Genomic DNA, 24,687 nt, shown 5'->3' on the forward strand with positions numbered 1-24,687 from the left:
TTTTCAGTGTATGATTCTGAAATATTAACGTTCTATGAATCTGAGTTCTTTCTAACGTATTAATTGAAGAGGTGAAGAGCTCTTTATTTCTAATTATTTTTGCTTCTGATAATGTAGCATCTTTCCAGTAGAAATCTCACAATCTTGAAACTCTTTTCACATTCCAGGATTCATTAGACTGGATTCCTTTTGTAACATGGCCCACGACAGATATATTTTACATTTTACTCTTGATGGTAATAATGGGACATTTGAAATCTAGTTGACTTCAGAGTGAATAATCATTAGGCTTCATGGTAAATGGCCAGACAGCATAAACTGCTTGTTTTTTCTCTTCAGGTGAGCAACAGCTCTGGTGAGACACTAGGAGCAGACAGTGACTTAAGCAGCAATGCTGGTGATGGCCTTGGTGGAGAGGGTGGAGGAAATCTGGCAGGATCACGAGGCACAGTATCAGACAGTGAAATCGAGACAAACTCTGCTACTAGCTCTATCTTTGTAAGAACTTGCTTGGTTTTGCTTAGCAGTTGTGTAACAGATTGGGTTATGTAATAAATCCATTATCATATAGAAGGGGGACAGGAAGTACATTTACAGTGTATGTGGCAGTTACAGCTTCTCGGCATTTGAACCCACTTGACCTACACCCCTTCTGGTGTCTAGCACTGCAGTGTTTTCGTATGACATTTGAGTACGGCTTGAGTGATCGAGATTTCTTTATGCTTGTTGGATCAATGCAGTTTCTTTGAATTTATCTTAAATTTTAAATTGAGAAGTGGTCAAAGATCTGCTTCTTATCTTTGTTTTCACCTGATTGGCATCCATCTACACAGGAGTATTACTGTTTTGTTTACAGGATAACATTGATGATTGAATGATACATCATGTGGAATGATAAGGCGTGCTTGATCAAACTTATTTTTCTAATGTGTTTTTTTAAAGGGTAAATCTCATAGCTCGAAGCAAACAATGAAAGATAATAAATGTAGCAGTCCTGGGAAAGTTCTAGAGGATTCAAGCCAACGAGTTTATCTCTATGAAGGTCTTCTTGGTGAGAACTTTTGAGCGTATCTGGAAGTTTATTTACTAGATGTTGTACCATATAAGGGCTGTATGAAGCTTAAACATTCCAGCAAATAACACTTATATTCCATTCTTGGTTATAGTATTTTTTGGAACAAAAGCAATAAAAGGGTAGATTATAACACATATCTGATGCAGTGAAGTGGCTGTGGAATTATATTTTGTGTGTATGTATGATGGCCATTCATTTGAATGCTGTTTTGTTCTGAGTTAACCGTTCCTGGTCTCTTTCAAAATGCTTTGTTGATTCACTTGTTTATATTAATTAATTAGTTTATATTAATAATTTATATTATTAGTTTATATTAGTTTATATTAATAATTCCTTCATACCTCTAAAATCACACAGTTAAGTTCATTTCAGATAAACTGAAGAAAGTTGTAAATTATAATTCCTTAAGCAGCTTAATTCTCAGCTTTCCTCCAATCTATTTGGCTTAGGGAGCCCTTCGGGGATCGGGCGGTATATAAATTAAATAAATAAATAATAATAATAAATAAAAAGTAGTGGGATAGGATTAAGGGACTGAAGTCTTGGTTTATATTAATAATAATAGTGGGATAGGATTAAGGGACTGAAGTCTTGGTAGTATTGACATAAATTGACATAAAAATAAAGCCTTGACATAAATGCCATGCCATTTTGTTTAAATAGTGTAACTTATTTTAGATGAGGACATGTCTTACAAAATACTATATAGATCCAGCATATCCCAAAATCATACTATCACATCTTGAAGTGTACTAGTAGAATATTGAGAAGTGATATAATTACACAGTATATTGAAGATCAGAAGATACTGACATGTTTGCAGACCCTCTTGATTAGATGTTCGACACATCATTTTCATCTGAATACCATTAATCTAGAGAAATGGCTCAGCCTTTTTTTCTTGTATTTGTCATTTTTTCCTCTTTGCTGCCATGTTGCTGCTTGCTTGGAACTGTACAGGGAGGGATAAAGGATCTGTCTGGGACCAGTTAGAGGATGCTGCCATGGAAACCTTCTCTCTGAGTAATAATTTCTACTCTCTGCTTTTCTGTGTGTGTTTTTTTAATTCTGCAATTTTTGGCATGTGTTTCACATTCTTCTATTCTTGTCTCTGAAATATCACTACCTTTGTTCAGAGAATATTGTCAGAGATTATAGAATGAAAGTTGGTGTTCAGTTTTAGCAGAGCTACTTATAGTTTGTGAGCTGTAGCTAGAAGTTTTCTCAGTTTGGTTTAGATAGGAAGATGCTTAGTTTTGTTCTTGCTTGTGTTTTATCAAACTATGATTTTACTGTGGGTTTATTTCCATGATTTGTGTGTTCTCTTGGACATTGCATAAATCAAGATTTTAGTCAGTTCTGTACCACGGAAATATGGGCTTTCTAGATTAATATACTCAATTCTGTCTAGGTAAAGAACGCTCAACTCTCTGGGACCAAATGCAGTTTTGGGAAGATGCTTTTCTGGACGCTGTGATGTTAGAGAGAGAAGGAATGGGGATGGACCAGGGACCTCAAGAAATGATTGATAGGTAAATTACGTTAGTTCTTTCATGCTTATCCCTTTCTGAACTGTTTTATCTTGAACTAGTTTTTGGGAATCCAAGATGTGGTTTTCTGCTGAGTTACATGCTTCTAGATGTACTTGTATTTAACTTTCTTTATTCTAGATCAGCAGAGACTTCCTCTAGTGATACAATCTGCAGTTCCTTTACTTGATTGTCTTTTAAGACTGGGTATAGGAAACATAATATTCTTGACTTTGTATAGGCAAATTGGTTTTGTCTATTGGGTCATGAGTAATGAGAAATAACAGGTGGGAAAGAGAATGCGACAACATGGTTGTTGACTCTTTTTTTGCTGTCAAGCCACAGCCCACTTATGCCAACCCTGAAGGGTTTTCAAAGTTCAGAGATGGTCTGCCATTGCTTGCCACTACGTGCCAACCCTAGAGTTCATTGGTGATCTCCCATCCAAGTACTAATCAGGACTGACCCTGCTTAGCTTCTGAGAGTTGCTGCAGCTTGTGTTATCCAGGTCAGTGTTTAGTATGTTGGAAACAAAAGGAAAAAAGAATAAAAGTTTTCTGGCTAAGGGCCTGTTTGACATCCACTTCCATATTGCCTTGTTTTAATTCTTCCCAATTATCATTTTTATATTGAACTCTCCCAGTTTAAAGTGTATTGTCCTGTGTTTAGTGTCTCCAGTTAAAAACCAAAAGGAGAGCTTGGCATAGAGAAAGAACACAAAGATCACCAGTCAATAATTGTTAAGAGGACTGGAAAAAACCCCTAAAGAATGTCATGTGAAGTTCTTGTTGCTGGGTAGGTTCCCATAATTGTGCCTCAGCAACTTGATAGCATTCAGAGAACTGCCGTTGTTCAGTGTAATCATCATCAAGGCAGATTGAACAAACTCTGTAAGAAATCTTCCCAACAAAAATAATTGCAAAAATGAATGTATCTTTCTTGTATCTGCCACCTGGAACAATTTTATCTTTACAACAACTCTGCGAGGTTAGGCTGTGAGTGCGTGATTAGCCAAAAGTCATTCAGTAAGCTTCCATGGCAGGGCGGGGATTTGTTCCTTCACATTTGGAATTTGGGGGTTCCTTGACATTTGGAGATGTTTACTTCATTTTCCTTCTGGAAGCATTTTTGTCTTCTTTCTTTGCAGTGAGTTGGAGGAAGGTTCATCTTTAGCATCACTTCATGCCTCTTTCTTCCCATAGGTATCTTTCTCTTGGGGAACATGACCGCAAACGTTTAGAAGATGATGAAGATCGCTTATTGGCTTCGCTGTTACACAATATGATGATCTACATGCTTATGATGAAGGTGCTGCTTTTTATATTTTGGATTCATTTTGGACTTTTTAATGTAGCTATTGCCATAAGGTAACACTGTGTATGATCATGAGGATTTTTTTTCATGAGGATTTTTTTTCATGCTGCACATCAGTTACTTAAGTCAGTGGACCACATGAAGGGCCAAACCTCTTTCCTAATGATTTACTTGAAAATCCTCCTGAGCCCACACACATATGAGTTTCTGTTAACTATATACTTTCTGTTAACTATATACTGTTAACTATATACTATATTGCTTTCAGTGCCAGTGATATCCACCTTGGAAACAGTGTGAGGTCTAAGACAAAAGAGATCCATTGGTTCTGTTCATTGCCTTGGTTTCCAGTTGCTTGCCTTACTTGATTAGAAATTTAATACATAAGAGCTATGTATAAACTGGGAATATAGTTGATGGCAAATATCCATTCATAAACCTATATTTAGATATAGATCATTATGTACAAATGACTAGAGAGAGGTAAATAGCAAAGTATTGTTTTTGCTGTTTAGGTGAACAAAAGTGACATTAGGAAGAAGGGACGCCGATTGATGGGGAAATCTCATATTGGACTGTCTCATAGTCAACAAATAAATGATGTGCTGGACAAACTTCCCAATATAGTAAGTTTTTAAAAAAATACTCTTATGTATGTTTTTGCACTTTAAACATGGAGCAGTCCTTAGCCAGTATTCTGTTACAATGGCATTGGCCATTGCCCAACAAAATTGAAAATGTTCGTTTATAATGTAGTTACTATAGTATGTGCAATATTAACATATTGTACATATGTTAAAGACTACTTCACAGCTATAGGACATGTTTATTTTGTACATCCTTCTAATTAAATAAGAATTAGGGCATAAGTGCAGGAGGTACCAAAAGATCCGTGATCGGATCTTTCCAACAGTTTTTAAAGAGAAATAGCAACTTCACGGGACTAGAGGAAAAAAGATGGACACTTATTTTTCCTTCCAATTAGCAGCATAGAATGAAAGCTGATTCACTGGTTTCAGATCACAAAAATCTTAATAGAGTAGAAAATTTTAAGCCATCTCTTGCCCCATGTGACCCCAATCTGAATTGGCCACTAAGCAATTGCTATTTCTTAAAGTTGGGGAAATATATTCACAGATCTCCCAGCATCTGGTTTAGTTCGGCACCTGCCTTGCTTGAAAAAAATGGACCCAGATATCATAATTATTTGCATTTTTGTGATATCATCTTCAGAGCTTCAATAGGAAAGTATGTTGCCTCCTACCTATGGAGTGTGAGCTAGTATCCACCAACTATCACTAAGGTTGGGGTACAGTCTACTGTTGTATCTTTCTCCCCTTTAAATTTGAACAGGTAAGCAGTTTTTCTAAACAAAATCTGTCTTTCTGTTGCAAACTGCTATATCTGTCTTCTTAGGACAAAGTTATATCACAGATTTTAGGCCTGACCACAATAATTTCTTTCAGTAGTATGTGTAGGTACATTTTTTCCTCTGGTGTTCCCACTATGTCAAAACTGAATTGCCTGCTGATGGTTTTTTTGTGATGACTTTGAGGCTTCTTGAAAAAGCAGTCTCCTGTAACCTAGTGAGAAGCCTATTTTAATGGAATGTGTTTTGTTTACAGTACAATCTCAGTTTACATGTAGAAAGGGTCAGCAATGCGTATCATGCAAAAGAGAATTGTAGTCCACTATTAGAGCTTATTATTGGATAGAATTCCTGCATGAGAGGTTAATTTATTCTTTGGTATACTTAAACTTCTCTGAAGTGACTTCTCTGAAGTGGTTTGTCATCCTTTACTTCTGTAGCTTTAAAGTCCAAAATGGTGTTGCCAGTCCTTTATAAACTTGATGTACAAATCATACACATGATTAAAAACACATATAGTTGTTGTGTCTGCAAATTGTCTTCTGAAGTTGTATGTATAAAATAAGCGGAGGACACACAAGACTCAAAGGGGGGATCCCATTGCCCCCCCTTTCCTTGCTGGGCAGCTGGTTCACTAAACCACCCTCAACAGCTGTCTGGCTCATGTAGAGGGGAAAGTGGTGGAAGTCTGGTTCAGCTCCACTGTCTCCCTGCCCACTTGCAGCACTGCCATCTCTGCCTGTCTTGAGACATGTGGCAGTGGCTCCAGTGGCAGCTGTGAGTTTCCCCTCCTGCCCACTTGCCTGCCACATGCATTAGTGGCAGCTTCTTCTGTCCACCACCCATCTTAGGCAACAGTAGTGAGTTCCACTCCTCTGCCTGGCCCACAGCCACCACAAAGGGGGACATTCCCTTATGTTTTCTGTTCCTCTCTTTGGGGTGGTTTGAACTCCCCTCCATTCTTTGGGTAGGTGTTTCACATTTTTATGCAAACCTGGGAGTCTTTCAAGTCTTCAGAAGATATCCTTTATCTGAAGCTGGACCCATTCGCTGGATTTTTCTTTCTAAACAGAAACTGGAATTAAGTATATCAGACCTGTGTATCTTATGTAATATAGGAAATAAAATAATGCTCCTCTGATACGATGGAGGTGTGGAGATCTTTGTTACATTAAAGTATTACCTGGTGCCATGAATCGGATCTAGCCCCAGCTCTCAATAAAATCAATGGCCATCCCCCAAAATTAGACACCCCTTGCTACTCTACGCTAACGATACCACCGTCCTGTCATTCACTAGAGTTGGCCTTTTAAGATATTTACAAGCTTTGTAGAACTACTGTCAAGAAAATAGATTGGTCATCAATTACTCTAAATCAAAAATTGTAGCCTTTTCAAAAAATTGGAAACCACAAAACTGGACAATTGGAAATAACTCCCTTTCCCAAGTAAAGGAGTTTAATTACATTGGCATAATATTTCAATACAGCTTCCAATGGTCTAAACACAAAGCAAAAATAATTAGAACCGCTGCTCTTCCACCCCAATCACACAATTTTTTTATGCCAAAGGAAACCAAATTATTCCAGCTGCTTCCAAAATCTTTGAAGCAAAAATAATATCTTCCCTTCTGTATGGAGCACCCTTATGGATCCAAGATTTCGAGCCCAATATAGAAAAAATTCAGTCTGCCTTCTACAGGAAAATTTTGGGAGTCCCAAAATGCATTCCCAATTCAGTAATATATGCGGAACTGGGCCTACATTGCGTGGAAACAAAAGCGTGGATTGCCTTTTTAAGATTCTGGCTGAAAATATTCTTTAGGGCAAAAGAAAATTCGCTCCTATCTTACTTTAAATCTGACTCATTGAGTACCTCCTGGCTAGCCAACTTAGAAACCAAAATAAAAACCTTAGGTTTCTCACTGGAATTCTTTGAACCCTTAAATGATGAGTATATTCTCAGGCTCCTCAGTCAAAGGCTTTGATGCGGAACAGCAAAAATTACAGCCCTCACAACCAGCTATATGCTCACCTGAGTCACTAAAATTAACTTTTTCTCATGGTAAGATGGCTCAATATTTTTTCTACCTTGATGATCCATCTCATCACAGAGTATTTATGCTGATGAGGTTTAATGCCTTCCCCTCTAAAGTGATGGAAGGAAGATACCAAGGCATACCAATTTCAGAGAGATGTTGTTTGTGTCCCACAAATGAGGTGGATTCAATTCAGCATATTCTTTTGAACTGTCAGTTCTATTCTACTTTACGTAGTATCTCTATTACTCGGCTTCTCAAAATAAAATCCAGCCTTCCCTTGACATACGCAGTAATTTATTTATTAAATGATCTATCCCCTGTAACAACTCTCAAGGTTGCTATCTTTTTAGCAGAAGTAATAAACGAAAGACGATACCAAAAACCTGAGCTCATGTATTCATACTTGTTTCCAAATACCTGGGTCCATATGTGATGTAATATAGCGACAAACGTGAGCCATTATCAACATGTAAGCAGATCTTAATTGTCTGATTCTAAATATTGTGTCATGTATCTGATGATCTGTGTACACAATGTTTTATTATGACTTGGATATTGGATTTTATTTTTGTATTTATGTACAGGATTTTATTGTTTGTAGATATTATATTTTATGCCTAATAAAGGTTTACTGTACTGAACTGTGTTCCCTGGTGTTGAAACAAGTTAATAGAGTAGATTGAAACACTGGAAGCAATCTTGAATAGAATGCTCTTTGTCCTGATTGTAGATGAGTTTTAAATTACTATAGAACTACAGTAAAGGTTTCAAGTTCATGACTGAAATTCCCCCCATTTCCTATTTAGGTTGGCAGGGAACTCCCAATCCGTCCTAGTGGCAGCAGACATATCAAGAAGCAAACATTTGTTGTACATGCTGGGACAGATACAACAGGGGACATTTTTTTCATGGAGGTAGAGTACAAATTGAAAGTTAATGAAATCAGTAATATGCTTTGAGTTTTGCTTGATGATTCCCATCTAAGACTCTTTATTCCTTCAGGTATGCGATGATTGTATTGTGCTGAGGAGCAACATTGGCACTGTGTATGAACGCTGGTGGTATGAAAAACTCATCAATATGACATATTGTCCCAAAACGAAAGTGTTGTGTCTCTGGAGGAGAAATGGTCAGGAGACGCAGCTGAATAAGTTCTACACCAAAAAGGTACATTTTCCATTTGACTTTTGTGAGAATAGAGTAGAAATAAAAATGCATTTGTGTGACAGCTTCAGGCTTCTCTGTTTTTGAGTCTTTCTGGTGTTATTACATTGAGTTAACCAGCACTGTTTGAGAATGGAGTATTTGCTTCCATGGGTGAAGTTGCATAATATGTTGTCTGTGCCAGCAATTTTAAACATTGTATCAGAAGGTAAGCTGTGGGTGCCATATTTCTAGTAATCTTGTGTTTAAAATGTGATTGATGCAGCTGTAATCCCTGTGCATAGAAAGAGAACTGTTAGATCTGACTAGCAGGCCATCTATTCCCGCATCCTGTTTTGCACAGTGGCCAGCCAGTTGTCCTGGAGGGTGAACAAACAAGGCATAGAGGCCAACACTTTCTCCTAATGTTGGTGTCTAGCACTGGTATTCAGAGGCTTACTGATTGTTCCCTTTAGCTGTCATGGCTAGTAGCCATTGATGACCTCTCCTCCTTGAATGTCTAACCCTATTCTTTTCTATGTTTGTGGCCATCTCTACTTCAACTAATTTCCACAATTTAATGCCACATTGAATAAATTTTTTTTATTTATTTATTTATTTATTTATTTATTTATTTATTTATTTCTTTCTTTCTTTCTTTCTTTCTTTCTTTCTTCAATTTATATACCGCCCGATCCCCAAAGGGGATCTGAATCTGTTGCCCATCAACTTCATTTATGTGCCCTCAAGTTCCAGTATGATAGGGGAGGAAGAAAAAGCTCTCAATCCACTTCCTGCACCTTGTGCATAGTATTATATACTATGTCAATTTCCTTCCTTAGTCTCTTATTTCTAAAAAAGGAAACGTCCAGCATCTTCAGCCTTTCCTTATAGGAAAGGTGCTCCAACCCCTTAATTGTCTTGGCTGCCCTCTCCTGTACAGTTTTCTACTCTGCAATATCTTTTTAAAAGTATGATGACCAGAACAGTACACAGTATTCCAGTTGCCTGTGCGCCGCAGGTATATTCAATAGCGTTACTGTAGTGGCCATTTTATTCTCTGTCTCTTTCCTAATAATCCCTATCTTGGACTTTGTCTTTTTCACTACCATTGCTCATTGAATCACCATTCTCATTTATCTATCCGCTTCAGCTCCTATATCTCTTTCATTCTCAGTTTGATTCAGACTGCCTTAGCATGTATTTAAAGTTGGGATTTTTTGTTCCAGTGGGCATCATCTTACACTTACCAGCTTCATTTTCCACTCACCAATTTATAAAGATCCACCAGGAGCTCTTGGTGTTCATCATTCTGAATAAACCTATAAAATGTCAAGACCCCTTTATCTTTTTATCTGTAACCTGGGACACTGCCACCTCTATCACCGTAAAGAATCCGAGAACTTAAACAGCTTTTAGCTCCATTCTCCCCTTTTCTTTCTTCCTTTGAAAAAAGTATAATTCCATTTGGAGTGTCTGCATGTTCTTCTGGAGTAGAAAAGAAGAAAAGTAACTATACAAATTCTATGAAGCCACAGCTGCTTCTTTTGACTGCTCCGAAAAGGAATTTCCTCTTTCCATAGAATATAAACCACCCCATTAGTTTTACATTTTCTCAACCCAGTATATTCACTTCCTGTAATTTATCAAGTGTTCAAGGACAAGGCACTACATTTCTATAGTGAGAAGCCAAAGATAGAAGGCAGGACCAAATGTCATTAGCTCTCCAGTCACTGAACAAATCTGATATGTTCAGAAATGCTTGAATTATCACCTGATCTAAAACGAATGCATGTTCTTCAGCCACAAGCAATTTTTTTCCTCTGTTCTCACAGGACAGCAGTGCATTAAGATCCAGTGTGATATAGTTGATATGCTTGGATTGGAACAGGAGAAGCCTGAGTTCTTTTTTAAAAAAAATCTTTATTAGTTTACAAATGGAAACAAATTAAAACCTACTATATCCTTTATCTACAATTTCAATCAGAAAGAGAAAAATAAGGTCCTTTTCTTCAACTAAACTTCCCACTGGAACATAAATTCAAATCCCTGTATCCATGGAAATTGTGGAATGATCTCAGACTAGTCTCCAGCTCTTAGCCTTCACTGCATTTCTGTGGTGTTGATATGGATAACCCCCAGTACATCTCCCATGGCTCTGTGAAGGAAGGATGTGATTTATGTTCTGGTTAATAAATGTCTGCCAAGAGTGGGGGTGTCGAACTCTGGCCCTCCAGATATTCATGGACTAGGGAGCAGCAGTGGCGTAGTAGTTACGAGCAGGTGCATTCTAATCTGGAGGAACCAGGTTTGATTCCCAGTTCTGCCCCCTGAGTTGTGGAGGCTTATCTGGGGAATTCAGATTAGCCTGTTCACTCCCACACATGCCAGCTGGGTGACCTTGGGCTAGTCACAGTTTCTTGGAGCTCTCTCAGCCCCACCCACCTCACAGGATGTTTGTTGTGAGTGGGAAAGGGCAAGGAGATTGTAAGCCTCTTTGAGTCTCCTACAGGAGAGAAAGGGGGGATATAAATCCAAACTCCTCCTCCTCCTCCTCCTCCTTCTTCTTGGATTCCCATCAGTGGTGGGATTCAAAAATTTTAACAACAGGTTCCGATGGTGGTGGGGCCAACGGGACCAGGAGGGGAGTAACACGGTGGGGGCGTGGCCTGGGCGTTCTGGGGGCGGGGCATTCCAGGGCAGGGTGGGCAGTGCTGCGGCAGGGGCGCAGGGTCTGCGCGCCCCAGGTGCAGTTCCCCCTCACTCCGCCTCTGGATTTTTCTGTACCTCCCCTCCAGTACTGTTGTTGGTACTTTCACCAGTTTTCAAGCCCAGTGCCCTCCCTCATGAGGCAGAACTTAGCCTCTACAAAACTGATAAGTAGAAGGTCATATTTTCTTTTAACAGAGATGTATCTAGGGGAAATGGAGCCTGGGGACAAAATCTGAGTTTTGCGTCCCCACCCCCATGGGTGGCTGCCCTCTCCCACCATGACAAAACAATGATTTTTTTTGCCCCAGGTCATATCAAAGTCACAATCACATTATAGAACATGCCCCAACTCACAAATCTGAACACAGCAATGGGCCGTGCCACACATTTTCAAAATGCTTTCAAAATGTTTTATTACTGCTGTGAAAACGTTTTATGGAATTATATCCAACACCCCCAATTGCCTCCCCCCCCAACATTGGAAACACAGCACAGAGCCAGGGAGGGAGGGAGGACAGGGACAAATCTCAAGTCATGTTTTTCACAGTAGTTGCACACATTGAATTTTAATACTGACAATGCTCTTAGTCTTAACTTTCCCAGTCCCAGGCTCTAACTGCTTTTCCTAGTTCTACCTTAACTCTGCCCATCAACTGACACTCTTCAAGGCATACCTCATCACACACATTGCGTAAAAACATGATTCTTTGTGGTCCGTTGCAAAGACTATCAAGACAATCTTGCTTGGCATACAATCAAGGAACAAGCAGAAACATGAATGCGAAGATAGCCAAAACACTAAATTTTTCAAAGAGCTTATAGAGGTGATATGCAGTGCAAGCTTTTGGTTAGGATCTGGGATACCCAAAGTAGCTTACGACATTATCCCCTTCTGACAGTGCCTGGCCCAGTTTCCATATCAGAGGGGGAATTCAGACTTGGGTCTCCCAGATCCTAACCACTTCATCATACTGGCTTTCCTGGTAGTAATGTCTACGTAATTCCAGTTTAATGCATTTATTTTATACAGTTTACATGCCACCCTTCGCCTCCCAGGCTCAGAGAAGTTTCCAGTATATAATAAACAATAAAATCATCACATTAAATACTATTTAAAACACAGATGAACTAAAAACATCCATCTTAAATTCATTAAAAGTCTAAACTTAATACATTTTGACTTATCACTGTAACAGAATAATATCCTTGCAGGGCGGGCGCTTCACTTAATACATTTTGACTTATCACTGTAACAGAATAATATCCTTGCAGGGCGGGCGCTTCACTCGCCCGGCGGCCGGCCAGGCCGAGCGGCCGGAACCCTCTTCTCCCGCCCTGCTAGGAGCAGGGCGAGCGCTTCACTTGCCCGGCGGCCGGCCAGGCCAAGCCGCCGGGGCCCTCTTCGCCCGCCCTGCTCCTTGCAGGGCGGGCGCTTCACTCGCCCGGCGGCCGGCCAGGCCGAGCCGCCGGGGCCCTCTTCGCCCGCCCTGCTCCTTGCAGGGCGGGCGCTTCACTCGCCCGGCGGCCGGCCAGGCCGAGCCGCCGGGACCCTCTTCGCCCGCCCTGCTCCTTGCAGGGCGGGCGCTTCACTCGCCCGGCGGCCGGCCAGGCCGAGCCGCCGGGCCCATCTACGCCTGCCCTGCAGGCGGGGGGGGGGAGCGGGGGAGGGTGAGCCAAATGGCTCTTTGAGGGGAAAAGGTTCCCGACCCCTGTTCTAGGTGCTGCTTGGACTCAGAGGCCACCACGCCCATCCTCCTCCACCTCCTCCTCTGGGGTAGGTCCTCTGCTTACCCTTCAGCAGTTTCCAGCCTGCCCCTCTGCCTGCTTTTCCTCTAACCCTGCGTACCTGGACTCCTCTCCCCTGGCAGCCAGCTGCTTCTCCCCTCTGCTTTGCTCAGCTTAGCTGTGGGCGGGGGAGGGACGGAGGCTGAAGAGAGACAGCCAGGTAGCAGGCTGCAGAAAAGAGACTTAAGTTAGGGATCGTCTGCAAATTCCTATCTCGTTCTGAAACGAAAGTAAGTGTGGGGGTGGGCGCCGCAGGGTGGGGGTGGGAGTGGGGGGTTGCCATGGAGGGCGGGGGGGTGCCATGGAGGGCAGGGGGGCCCTGGGGGTGATTTTGCATCCCCTACTTGATGAGTTGTGTTGCACCCAGGGACAGAGATTGCCCCCTTGTCCCTTATGGAGTTAATCATTAACAACAGGTTCTGCAAACTGAGAAAATTTTAACAACCGGTTCTACCAAACCGTCTGGAACCGGCTGAATCCCACCTCTGATTCCCATCCATTTTCCAGTTGGCCATGTTGGCAAGGACGGATGGGAATCATAGTCCATGAACATCTAGAGGTCCAGCGTTTGTCACCCCTGGCTTAGAGATTTTGCATTTTATATGCCGTATTTTTACTTTTTATTTTCTTCTGTTGTAGTGCCGGGAGCTGTATTATTGTGTAAAAGATAGCATGGAGCGAGCAGCAGCAAGACAACAAAGCATAAAACCAGGTAAGAGAAGGAACAGATGAGATTTGGCAAGTAGACAGCAACTTTCTTGCAGTATTTTTGAGGTGTATGTGGTACTTTATATTTAAAACATTTGGAACAATTTCTGTTTATTATTGGCAATGTTGATGCCAAAAAAAGAGAAAAATCTACATATTCTATGTGTATGCGAGGATGGCAGTTAGGAACAAATTAAACATAGACATCGGAGATGGATTATAAACTGAAGAACAGAAGTGGGGAATCTAGTTTTATATCTTTTTTCTGTTGCCAGTTTAATATATTTTTCTCATTGTAAAATTTGCACAAGTACATACAAAGTATTTTGAAGCCAAAGGTTCATTCCTTTTAGGTCGATTCTGTACAGCACAATATACCAGGTTGACAAAGGGAAATATCCCAATTTGGACAAGAACTTTGCATGAGTCCCGTCCCTAAAGCAGGATTGTCCCACAATATTTTCCTCATCCCTGGTTTTTTTTTTAAAAAAATGCTAAAATGGTGATCTTTTTCAAAAATCCCACGTTGAACCCGCTTCCGTGGGAACACCATGGGTGTCCAACGCTTTATTTTTTCTGCCCTGCTGCCTGTTCTCTCCACCTTATGTCATGTCAGTTTCGTTTCTTCTGAGCCACCGGCCAGCATGGCAGCTCACCTTTTCCATAATGTTCCTGACCTCCAATTTTTAAACATTTTTCTGCAAGCTTTAGGGTTTTTTTCTGCAGCTGGTCCAATTGTGCACATTTTTTTCATTTGCAATTTGGGGCCAAATTCAAAATTAAGTACAAGATTAATTTGTAAATTGTTTGTTTTGCTAGCTACTTTGAACAAGCTAGATTTTGGGAAAGCAGGGTATAACTAATTTTTAACACAATAAAATCTAAAACTATATAATTCTTAGTTTAAAGGTACTGGGTCGATATTGACCCATGGGGTGATGTCACATCATGATGTTTACTAGGCAGACTGTGTATACAGGGTGGTTTGCCATTGCCTTCCCCAGTTGTCTGCACTTTACTCCCAGCAAGTTGGGTACTTATTTTACCAACCTTGGTAGGATGGAAGGCTGAGTTACCTGAACCATATTACTGTCAAATTGAACTCAGGTCATGAGCAGAGCTTTGACTACAGTGCTGTATATTACCACTCTGTGCCGTGGGGCTCCCTATTTCTTGGTTTAGGATGTTGGATTCAGAATTTTGGCCCCTTAATGTTAGATTCTGAATCTGGTAATTAGCAGAGTTCACAAAGGCTATAGTGTGCAGCAAAGCCCATCTAGTCTCTATGTGTGCAAGGACAAAATTACTTACAGCCTTTTTATCTATTCAAACTAACATTATATATATATATATATATATATATATATCTACGATATATATATATATATATATATATATATATATATCTACGATATATATATATATATATATATATATATATATATATATATATATATATATATATGATATATATATATATATATTATATATATATATATATATATATATATATATATATATATATATATATATATATATATATATATATATATATATATATATATATATATATATATATATATATATATATATATATATATATATATATATATATATATATTTTTTTTTTTTTTTTTTCTGGATAAGATAGAGTAAATGTCTAGTCTAATTAGGATGAAGGGAGATACAGGACCTGCATCCTGCCCTCATGGTTGCAAGATGGAGAAGATGTGAGCAGGAAGGAATATTCTGAGAGTAGCAGTAAACACATCAAAGGAATATTGTCAGGGCAATGGAGAAAGGATGCCCAGTGCCTTGACCCTCTATCCCTCTGACTTCCTAGTCGAGTGCCCCTCTGAGGTCTGAGGTTAAGACGCAGCACAGAATTGTTCACTACCAAAATGGAATTTGTGTTTTGAAATGTTATGATCCCTTAAAGCCTGGGAAAATAGCTTTAAACCAACTTACTATTTCTAAATTTGTCAGATACCTAATTTTGGGTTATGATCCCAGGAACCAAAAAATATTTTTTCTGCTGTTCCTTGTTATATATTCTGTAAAAACCACAGATTAAGAATTATGGCATTTTTTAAAAAATCCATCCTTTATTAACATAATAGTTTTTTTCATACATTTGCAGTATAAATGACTCAACAACATAATGTAACATATGTTTCATTACAATACAATTACCAGATATTATTTACAAGAAAATATCGATTAAAAATTAACCTTAAACTCTGCTTCTAGTTACCTTCACCAACTTCTTCAATCTTATGTTTATCTACTTTAACATTTCACAGCCAACACAATATTAACATTCTTATAACCTTGTATAATATCATCAACCCATTCTTTCCTCTCTAATTTAAATTCCTTATCAGATTTACATAAAATATAACCTTTCAGTTTAGCCAGTCTTTCAAACTCTATGACTTTAATGTACCATTCCAGCTTCTTGGAATCTTTGAAGTTTTCTAATTCTTAGCCCAAATTATTCTTGCTATTGTGGATAAATATCTGAACACGTCATCATGTCTCTTATCTTTCTTTACTTTTAAAATTGCTAAAAAGTACATTTCAGGCTTCATCTCCATCTTATTTAAAATCTTTGATATTTCTTTATGGATTGGTTGCCAAAATACTCTAGCCTCCCAACATGTCCACCGTTGGTGATATATCATACCTATTTCTTCTTCCCATGTCAGAACTTCTCTTCATTTTAGCCAGTTTATGAGGCATTATGTACCAGCAGTAAAACATATTATAATAATTCTCTTTAATATAGTCACTCTTAGTGAAACTTAATCTTTAGTCCATAATTTTTTCCAGATGTCTATCATAATATTATCTCACACATTCGTAGCCCAACTAATCATATAATCCTTTACGGTCTCCATCTCCATATCTAATGCTAAACAAAGGTCATACGTTTATATCAAATGTAAATTTATCTTCAATAATTGATTCTCCAATATATCTTTCTGTTACAGTCTTAAAATATTTCTTATCTTAATTAAAACAATTCTTGAACTGTCTTTAAAACCACCAATTACATTTCCCTCAATGAATTTATCTCGTCCTGAGACTTTAGTCTGTATTCTAATTTTCTATTTCTACCTTGTTTGTCAACTATATCCAAATATCTTATCTACCTATACTTATCGGATAAATATTTACCATGCAATGCTTCATGTGGTGAGACCCAGAGTGGCAGATGTGGGTAAAGTCTCTGTTTATATTTCTTCCAGGCTGTAAACACAGCAAACCTAACAGGATAATGGGGAAATTGCTTGTAACTTTGTCCTTATTATATGATAAGGCATACCAACTGAATCTAAGGCTTGCACCTTCCAGCTCCAAAAGTCTGGTGTTCTTCAATACAAACCACTCCTTTAGCTAAACTGAACACGTGGCCTCAAAATACAATCTGAGGTTCAATAACATCAGGCTCCTCTGTTCTTCACATCACACAGTATTTTATATTTAACCCTAGACTTTCTTCTCCCCAAAAATGAATTTTTGTTAAATCTTTTTGCTCATTTTTGAACGGCATGTCAGAATTGATTATTGGGATACATTACAAAAGAAACAAAATTCTTGGCAAGGTACTCATCTTTATTACAGAGAATTTTCCCATCAGTGATAGTTTAAATATCCTTCGGTTTTTTAAATCCTTCTTCATATCCTCCCATAATTTTTTGTAATTATTTTGAAAGAATGATACATTGGTGGTGAATATTATAATTCCTAAATATGTAACCGTTGTAGTAATTTCTCACTAGTATTTTAGATTTTTCGCTTTTAACATTCAACCCTAAAACTCTTCCAGGAATCTCCAAATTTTCTTTTACATAGCAACATTATTAATTGGATCTTCCAAAATCAAAACTAGATGACTGGCACAGGTTCTTAGTTTAAACATTTCTTGTTTGATTTTCACATCTTTGATATTTTCATTATTCCTATTTTTTTCATTTAACATTTCAAAAGCTACTATAAAAAGTAAGGGTGAGAGAGGACACTTTTGTCTAATCCTTCTTTTGATCATACATAGGACTGTGAGATCCCCGCTTATATTAATTCTAGCCCACTGCTCTCTGTAAATTTCCCTGACCCAACTAAGAAACCTCTCTTCACAACCCCTCCTCTTTAAAACCTCTAAGAAACCCCGATCCACACAGTCTGCTCTCACCCCCTTCCTGCTTCTTTGAAAATCTGGGCGGAGTCGTAAGTTCTGTATTATTTCTCATAGGAAAGAAGATAGCTGTCAGTTCCTCCAAACAGAGATCAGTGAAGATAACTCCCCAAGATCCTCCTTACGTTTCTTACAATTACAGGAGTATAAACTGCACCCAAGCCTTGTACCTTCAAGGTTCTTTTGTATCAGGCGGGTGGACTTTCTTTCCCTGAATGCTGCAGTGCTCTTGTAGGAGTTGCCCACAACTGCTGAGATGGCGACCTCCGCTGTGACTTGGCAAGCACCCCACTCTCACCATGAGTCACTGCTTCTTGTTATGGGTCCTCCAAAGCTGTTCTTTATGCTGATGGATTTTAAATGTGGGAAGAAGTAGACTTTAAACTCGCAAATCTGGTACAGTGAGGCTCTGCTCTCCAACACAGCAGCCGGCATGGGAGGATGCATCACTGGAAGTCATGTATAAATGAATTATGGCTTGGTTATGGGAAGATAATCACTTGTCAGGATTCCTTTGCAGTAATGCATGCTTTCTTTTCATGTATATATTCAGATCACTTTGTGTTTTGGGAGGAAAAAGTCCTTTTTTGTTGTTCTTCTGTAGGTCCTGAATTGGGTGGAGAATTCCCAGTGCAGGACATGAAGACTGGTGAAGGAGGGCTGCTCCAAGTCACACTGGAAGGAATTAACCTGAAATTCATGCACAGTCAGGTAGGAAACAACTCTTCAGTTGTGTGTATTTGAGCATGAAGCTTCCTGAAGCATTCCAGTATGAATGTGTTTCCTCTTCCCTGCATTCACAAGGGGGAAGAACAAGGGATACAATTTCTCTTCTTTTGTAATTAGAGGATCTTAGTGTTAGGAAAATAAAGTATATTTAAAAGCTTTTGCATGAGATAGTGACTCTGAGGGCACTTTCGCACATGCAGAATAATGCACTTTCAATCCACTTTCACTGCACTTTGCAGCTGGATTTTACTGTGTGAAATAGCAAAATCCACTTTCAAACAATTGTGATTGAAAGTGCATTATTCTGCATGTGCAAAAGTGCCCTGAGTGCTAGTGGGCAGAATTAATAAACTGCCTATCAGAGACCTGTGAAAATATGACCAAAAGGAGTTATTAAATTGCTCAGAAACTAAACCCAGTAAGCATGCAGTGTGGTTGTACATTAAACTTTTATTCACTATGTTATATAATGCCATTTTAAAAGTATAGTTACTACAGTGTTGTAAGTTTCCTTATGTTAGATTTCTAGAATTATCTCCAGCAACATTTAATATTTGTGTGATGCTTAAGGCAGATTGTATGAATACAGCATAAAACATATTTTAGTCATTCAAATGGAGCAGTTCAGTCACTGTTTACCTGTATTGTACTCATATAAAAGAATGAATAAGAATTGGCATTTGAAAGTTATTTTAATAACTTATATTGCATCATTTGTAGCTCTTTTGTTCTTAATAGTGGAAAGACTGTTTAGTATATAGTGGAAAGACTGTTTAGTATATAAAGAGCGGCTTTCTCATAAAAGATAAAGACATTGCTCCTTTTGGGTGTAGAGGAAACACAAATGGAATTTGTCATTTTATCTGGATTTGTCATTTTATCTGGATGTGTTTTCTTTTTGCTTCTCTTGGTCATTGTTTTTCTTTTGCTTTGTGTTCATGTTTGTGTTGCACATGTTGTAGAATCGGTTTCAGGGCTGTGAATGTGCGTGTGTGTATGAGTCTGAGAGAAAAATGGAGATTAAAATTTGTCAGGCAGTCTCATGTGCAGTGCATTGTTTTCTTGTATGTTCAGCCTTCCCTCTACTGATGCCCATAAGTGCCATGGACTGAGCTCCAACAAAGCTTTATACACATGCACAGGAACTCTAGGGATGTGGGTAGAGCCTTTGTTGAAGTTTCCACAGCAACCTCTTGCATTGCTTAAGAGGAAAACCACATTTAAGTTGAAATGATATCAAATAAATAGCTTTGTTGAATCCCAGCCAATTTATTTTACAACAGCTTGCTTCCTTATGATCGAGCATCTGTTCTGTTCTGTATGTAGGGTTACATATGTGATGCACAGAAGAAAAGTGATCACAACTCATTGTTCAACTCATTGATTTTCTTCCATTTCTGATCTATAGAGCAAAACTGCATTTTTATATTAACAAACCTGTGCTTTGAAACCTGTGTTGAAGTAATTTAGATGTAAAGAACTGTGACATTAGCACAGAAGGAGAGGGATGTTTAACTCTTCCCTTGCCTTCTAATTATCCCTTACAAATGACTTTGCCTTTGGCAGTTGCCTTCTCTTCTTTAGCTTATTTCTGACTTCAGAAGTCACCTGAAGAAAAAGTAGGTCAAAGATGACTGAGGGAGGGGTAATCATCTGGCAGTCAGGTTAAGCAATTCTCCCTCCCTTGCATACCCCCTCACACACATTAGCGCTATGAGGCAAATCCATCTTAGTTTCAAATATTTTATTGATTCTCAGTTAATGCATTCTATTTTTCTATATATTTAGGTTTTTCATGGGGGATCATGTCAATCAGTTGGGTGGTTATTCAAACACACAGGATTCCATTTTTGAAGATTCAGAGAGATGCTTACTCATCATTGTTCCTGATGTTTTTGAAGCTGTCTGTGAATGTGCTTGGGTTGGTCAGTCTGACTTTCAACAGTAAATGTTGTTGCTGTCCTCGGATATTATTTTACTGTCAATGAAAGATAAAATACTACTTAATTTTAATTTCTGTTCTGCCTTTCCTTTAGACTAACAGCAGGTCACAGTATTTCAGAAACATAAATATGAATGTAATCCTAGAAAGATACAGTGTAGGAGACAGAAAGCAAGTAATAACTAAATTCAACAAAATCACAGCTAAGAACGTGACATACTTTTCCAAAACGTTCACACATTCTCAGTCCATCTTACCCTTAAGCATTAAAGGCAAACCAAACAATAAGAACTTAAAATACATAACAGTCTCAAGTTTAGATTTGATTGATTTGGGGAGGAAAATCCATAATAAAGAAAGAGCACCCAAAAACACATCTATATGTATATGTGGGATATACAGGAGGAGGTTGTCTTTGAATCCTGCGTATCTTGTTTTGGGATTTTATAGGAGAAGGCTAATTATGTCTAGAAACATGGCTGACTGAAGGCACTCCATGTACCCTTGCCCATCCAGTACTGCCCCATCTGGTTTCAGACTTCAGTAGCAGTGGTGTAAGTGCAGGGTTGTGTGCCCCTTTCTGTACTGCTTGCACTGGACCCAAAGAAATGGCATTGGTCCATGTGCAAGGGGTATATTCTCCTCTACTTCCTCCTCTGTTCCAAGGAAGGCATGAGAGGTACTGCCACTGCAGTTGGGTTGCCAGCCTCTTTGGTTGAAGCCAGGAGATCTCCTAGAATTACAACTGATTTCCAGATGAGATCAGGTTTCCTGTAGAAAACGGTTGCTCTGAAGTGTGAAATCCAACAGCATTATACTTTGCTGACGTTCCTCCCCTTCCTAAACCCTGCCTTCCCCAGGCTCTATCATCAATTTCCAAGAATTTTCTAATCAAGAGTTGGTCTGGAAGGCAGTGATCGGAGAAAGCCACATTGATTACCTCCTGCCACACTGCTGGCCTCTGCTCATTTTGCAACCTCTTGGGTTAGAGGAGGGGAGGGAGGGAACGAACCAGCCCTGCCTAGAAAGCTAGTAGGAAATGAATGTAGTTCTTAGAATCCTGGCTGCAACATGCTGTCACCAAGAGGTGAGCTTCTGTGTTTTGTATCAGTAGCAGTTTATGAATTAAACTCCATTGATGTTGCAAGCAGAATACATTGTGTTCACTTTCAGTAGCCTGCGACAGAAGCAATAATTGCAAAAGATAGTGCTGCATCCCATATTTTCCCTAGGATGTTGGTGTTTTATTAAGAAGTTGCAGACTGTCCTGAGACTGATCTGGGTAGAAATTTTACACCTGCTTTCTGGGTCATTTATGTGCCTCCTTTGTTGTTACAGTCCTTTAAAGCATTATTTTTTTAAATATACTGACTTTCAACCATTGTACCCATTTACCAAAAAATAAACTTAGCTTCCTCAATATCTTTTTATAATAATTCTTACTTTTTAGCACAGCGTATGAAATTAATCTGGCATGTATGACTGAACTGGATTGAACTGAAAAAGTTTTATAACAATTCCAGTACAGATGTACCCTAAATATGGGAAGCCCACAAGGAGATGGGCAGTATAGAAACCAAATCAAATCCAATGAATAATATTTGATAGGTTCAGAATCATGAGAAAACGGTTATGTCTTCTTTTTTTGCCAGAAGGAGATTATGAACTGTGGGCGTTTTCCCACTTACCTGTTGCTGCGCACAAGTAGCGCGGGGTCCCCCGCGCCTCCCCACTACAGGGGCGGCGACAACGCAGCTGCCCCGACGCTGCTGCTGTTGCACCCCCTCAGTGCGCGTCATTGCAGGCGCTATTTGCAACGGCGCCTTTTCTATGGGTACATGGGGAAGCCGGGAATGACATGCGCTGAGAGAAGCGCGCAGCAAGTTGGAGGCAAGGTAAGTGGGAAAACGCCCTGTGTTCTTGGCCACTTCTGCAATCTGGATATCTAGGGTAGCAGTGGATTCTATAGGTACAGCAAGACAATGAATCCAAATGGGATTTCACAACAATTTGTAGTGTTGCCATTTGGCCAAATCACAAGTCACTTATTCTGTGTAAAACAGGAAGAGTACAGACCTAGGTAAAATAACATCCGTCTTCAGCTTCTGAAGCCTCTTTCCTGATGAAGAAATTTTCCAGGGGCCTTGCTTAGTCTTTCACAGCAGCAGATGGTGCAATGGAGAAGTGCTTGTGTAGATAGCACAGACCTCTTTTGAGTGGTGCTCATAGCACTGCTGAGGATGGGCAACCACCATGCCATTTCAAGGAACTGTTTGTATTGATTTCATTTTATTTAAGTTGTTTATTTTGTTGCTTAGTTAGAGCCATTCGGCTGTTTTGTGTGTGTGGGAAATCCCTACAAGAGCCAGTGAGCTTTTCAAAGCTTTTTCATGTACTCCCCCCTCCCCACCAATGCTGGAGTACACATCCCCTCCTTTATGAGGGGGATTCTTATAGGGAATTGTTCGTCTTCTTACTCCAACACTATTCTCTTTGCTCTTCTCAACCACTGCTCCTCCAAGCACAAAGGCTGTCCTCAGATTCCGCTGCTTTGGCAATTTATCTTCACTAGTAGAAGTACAGTGCTAATTAAAACAAAAATCTGTAAAGTCGGGTTTAAAAAACGCTAGGACTGAAGTACTTATATTCTCATTTCCCTTCTGTTTTCGTTCTGCGTACATCATTAGTTGTTCCTCATCTTAAAAGTGTTATCTGTGGTCCAATTTCTGGATGTGGGGGAAAATAGGGATTGAGTGGGATCACTGCTATTGAAAAAGCTTGTTTTTTTCTACACAATTGGTTTCTGGCTCAGAGAGGTAAAAATCAGCACTTCTTCATCCTTCTCAGTCTCAGTGTTGCCATTTAGTGTCAGTCCGCAGTCACTAAATCTTACAAGGCAGTATGAATAGTGTCAGGTGTGGAAGTACAATCATCTCCTGCCGGCTAGGGTGTGAAAGCAAGGTACCTCTTGCCTGCCCTCTGTGCTGGAGGAGGATGCATGGAGAGGCAGGCAGTTAGTAGGCTGGGGCAAGACCACCAATTGGAGGCCAAATTTATGAGCAGTTGGCGACATTCCTTTGTGTTGTATTTCAAGGTGTGTTGGTTTTTTGTTTTGCTGTACATGCAGTTGAGTGCCTGAAGAGGGTAGCAATGTTGGATATATCAGAGTTACTAACTCCTTCGTTTCTCTTCCATGCTTTCTCCTCCTGCAAGGAGCGGAAGGTACTCCATCTTCTGCTGTCTTCGCTTCTTAGCCTTTTTAAGTTTTTTGTTGATTTCTAGCATTGTGGCAATTTTTGATTTTGATTTTTGAATTTCCCTTTCTTTTGATTTAAGTAGTAAATTGCAGTTGAATTGGTAGTATGTGCTATGAAATTACAAGTTATAACTATTGTGTTGTGCTTTTTTTGTTTTGAAATACGTTTCCTCATTTATACTAATAGTCTTTTTTCTTCCCCTGTTCTCTTGCAGGTTTTCATAGAGCTGAATCACATTAAAAAGTGCAATACAGTGCGAGGAGTCTTTGTCCTGGAAGAATTTGGTAATTACATTATTTTGATATTAGGACTGTACTCGCATGGCAGTAACTCAAATTTCTAGTTCTGTCAGACAGAGCTGTGCCTTTCAGATAATGAGTTTGTTTTTAAGGTGAGATGGTGAGGGTCAAAGGAGGTGGTCTAAGTTTTATCTGAAGGGAGTCTGAGCTGGAGAGGGTTTGTGGTATTAAGGTCAGATAGCGAGTAAGAAAAGGTAATCTTGATGTGGAATATAGCATGGATCTCAGGAAGCTCTATGGAAGCAAAATAATTTCAGTAGTGATTTTTCAATAATACTGTTCTTTCTACTGGATGTGACGTTTTGCAGATACATGTGTGGGAATCATCTGTTGTCATGATTGGCTCTAAACACTGAACGTTTCTGACACAGTGCACCTACTGGCAGGAGGAGCTAGAGATGCTTGTGTTTGCTACATGGCAGCTGTTCTGGGATTTAGTGTTTAATCTGAAAGGAACTGAGGCTAGCCATGAAACTTGCTGCTTGTCACAGATTTTCATAGCGATCAATGTTATCCTTGGTTTTTGTGGGAAACAAATAAAAAGATGAAAATGGTCTTAAGAGAAATGGATGAAGAATTGTGCCACT

At 39.2% G+C, this 24,687-nt stretch overlaps 1 protein-coding gene across 50 annotated transcripts in view; it reads left to right on the top strand.

Moving 5' to 3' along the window:
• Window positions 1-24,687, top strand: part of MADD (MAP kinase activating death domain) — a 97,494-nt gene that overhangs the window by 60,532 nt on the left and 12,275 nt on the right. For 25 of the 50 annotated variants that reach the window (XM_048483847.1, XM_048483852.1, XM_048483862.1 and 22 more), the window contains 12 exons: window positions 340-498; window positions 943-1,051; window positions 2,036-2,098; window positions 2,487-2,607; window positions 3,807-3,912; window positions 4,434-4,544; window positions 8,134-8,241; window positions 8,330-8,494; window positions 13,607-13,679; window positions 18,478-18,584; window positions 23,758-23,766; window positions 24,016-24,085. In XM_048483847.1, the coding sequence (XP_048339804.1) occupies window positions 340-498; window positions 943-1,051; window positions 2,036-2,098; window positions 2,487-2,607; window positions 3,807-3,912; window positions 4,434-4,544; window positions 8,134-8,241; window positions 8,330-8,494; window positions 13,607-13,679; window positions 18,478-18,584; window positions 23,758-23,766; window positions 24,016-24,085 (1,201 nt within the window). The remainder of the gene's footprint in view (window positions 1-339; window positions 499-942; window positions 1,052-2,035; window positions 2,099-2,486; window positions 2,608-3,806; window positions 3,913-4,433; window positions 4,545-8,133; window positions 8,242-8,329; window positions 8,495-13,606; window positions 13,680-18,477; window positions 18,585-23,757; window positions 23,767-24,015; window positions 24,086-24,687) is intronic. The other 25 variants (XM_048483878.1, XM_048483864.1, XM_048483875.1 and 22 more) reach the window with 4 other exon arrangements.

The sequence above is a fragment of the Sphaerodactylus townsendi genome, linkage group LG02, assembly GCF_021028975.2.
Source record: "Sphaerodactylus townsendi isolate TG3544 linkage group LG02, MPM_Stown_v2.3, whole genome shotgun sequence".
Classification (NCBI taxonomy): domain Eukaryota; kingdom Metazoa; phylum Chordata; class Lepidosauria; order Squamata; family Sphaerodactylidae; genus Sphaerodactylus; species Sphaerodactylus townsendi.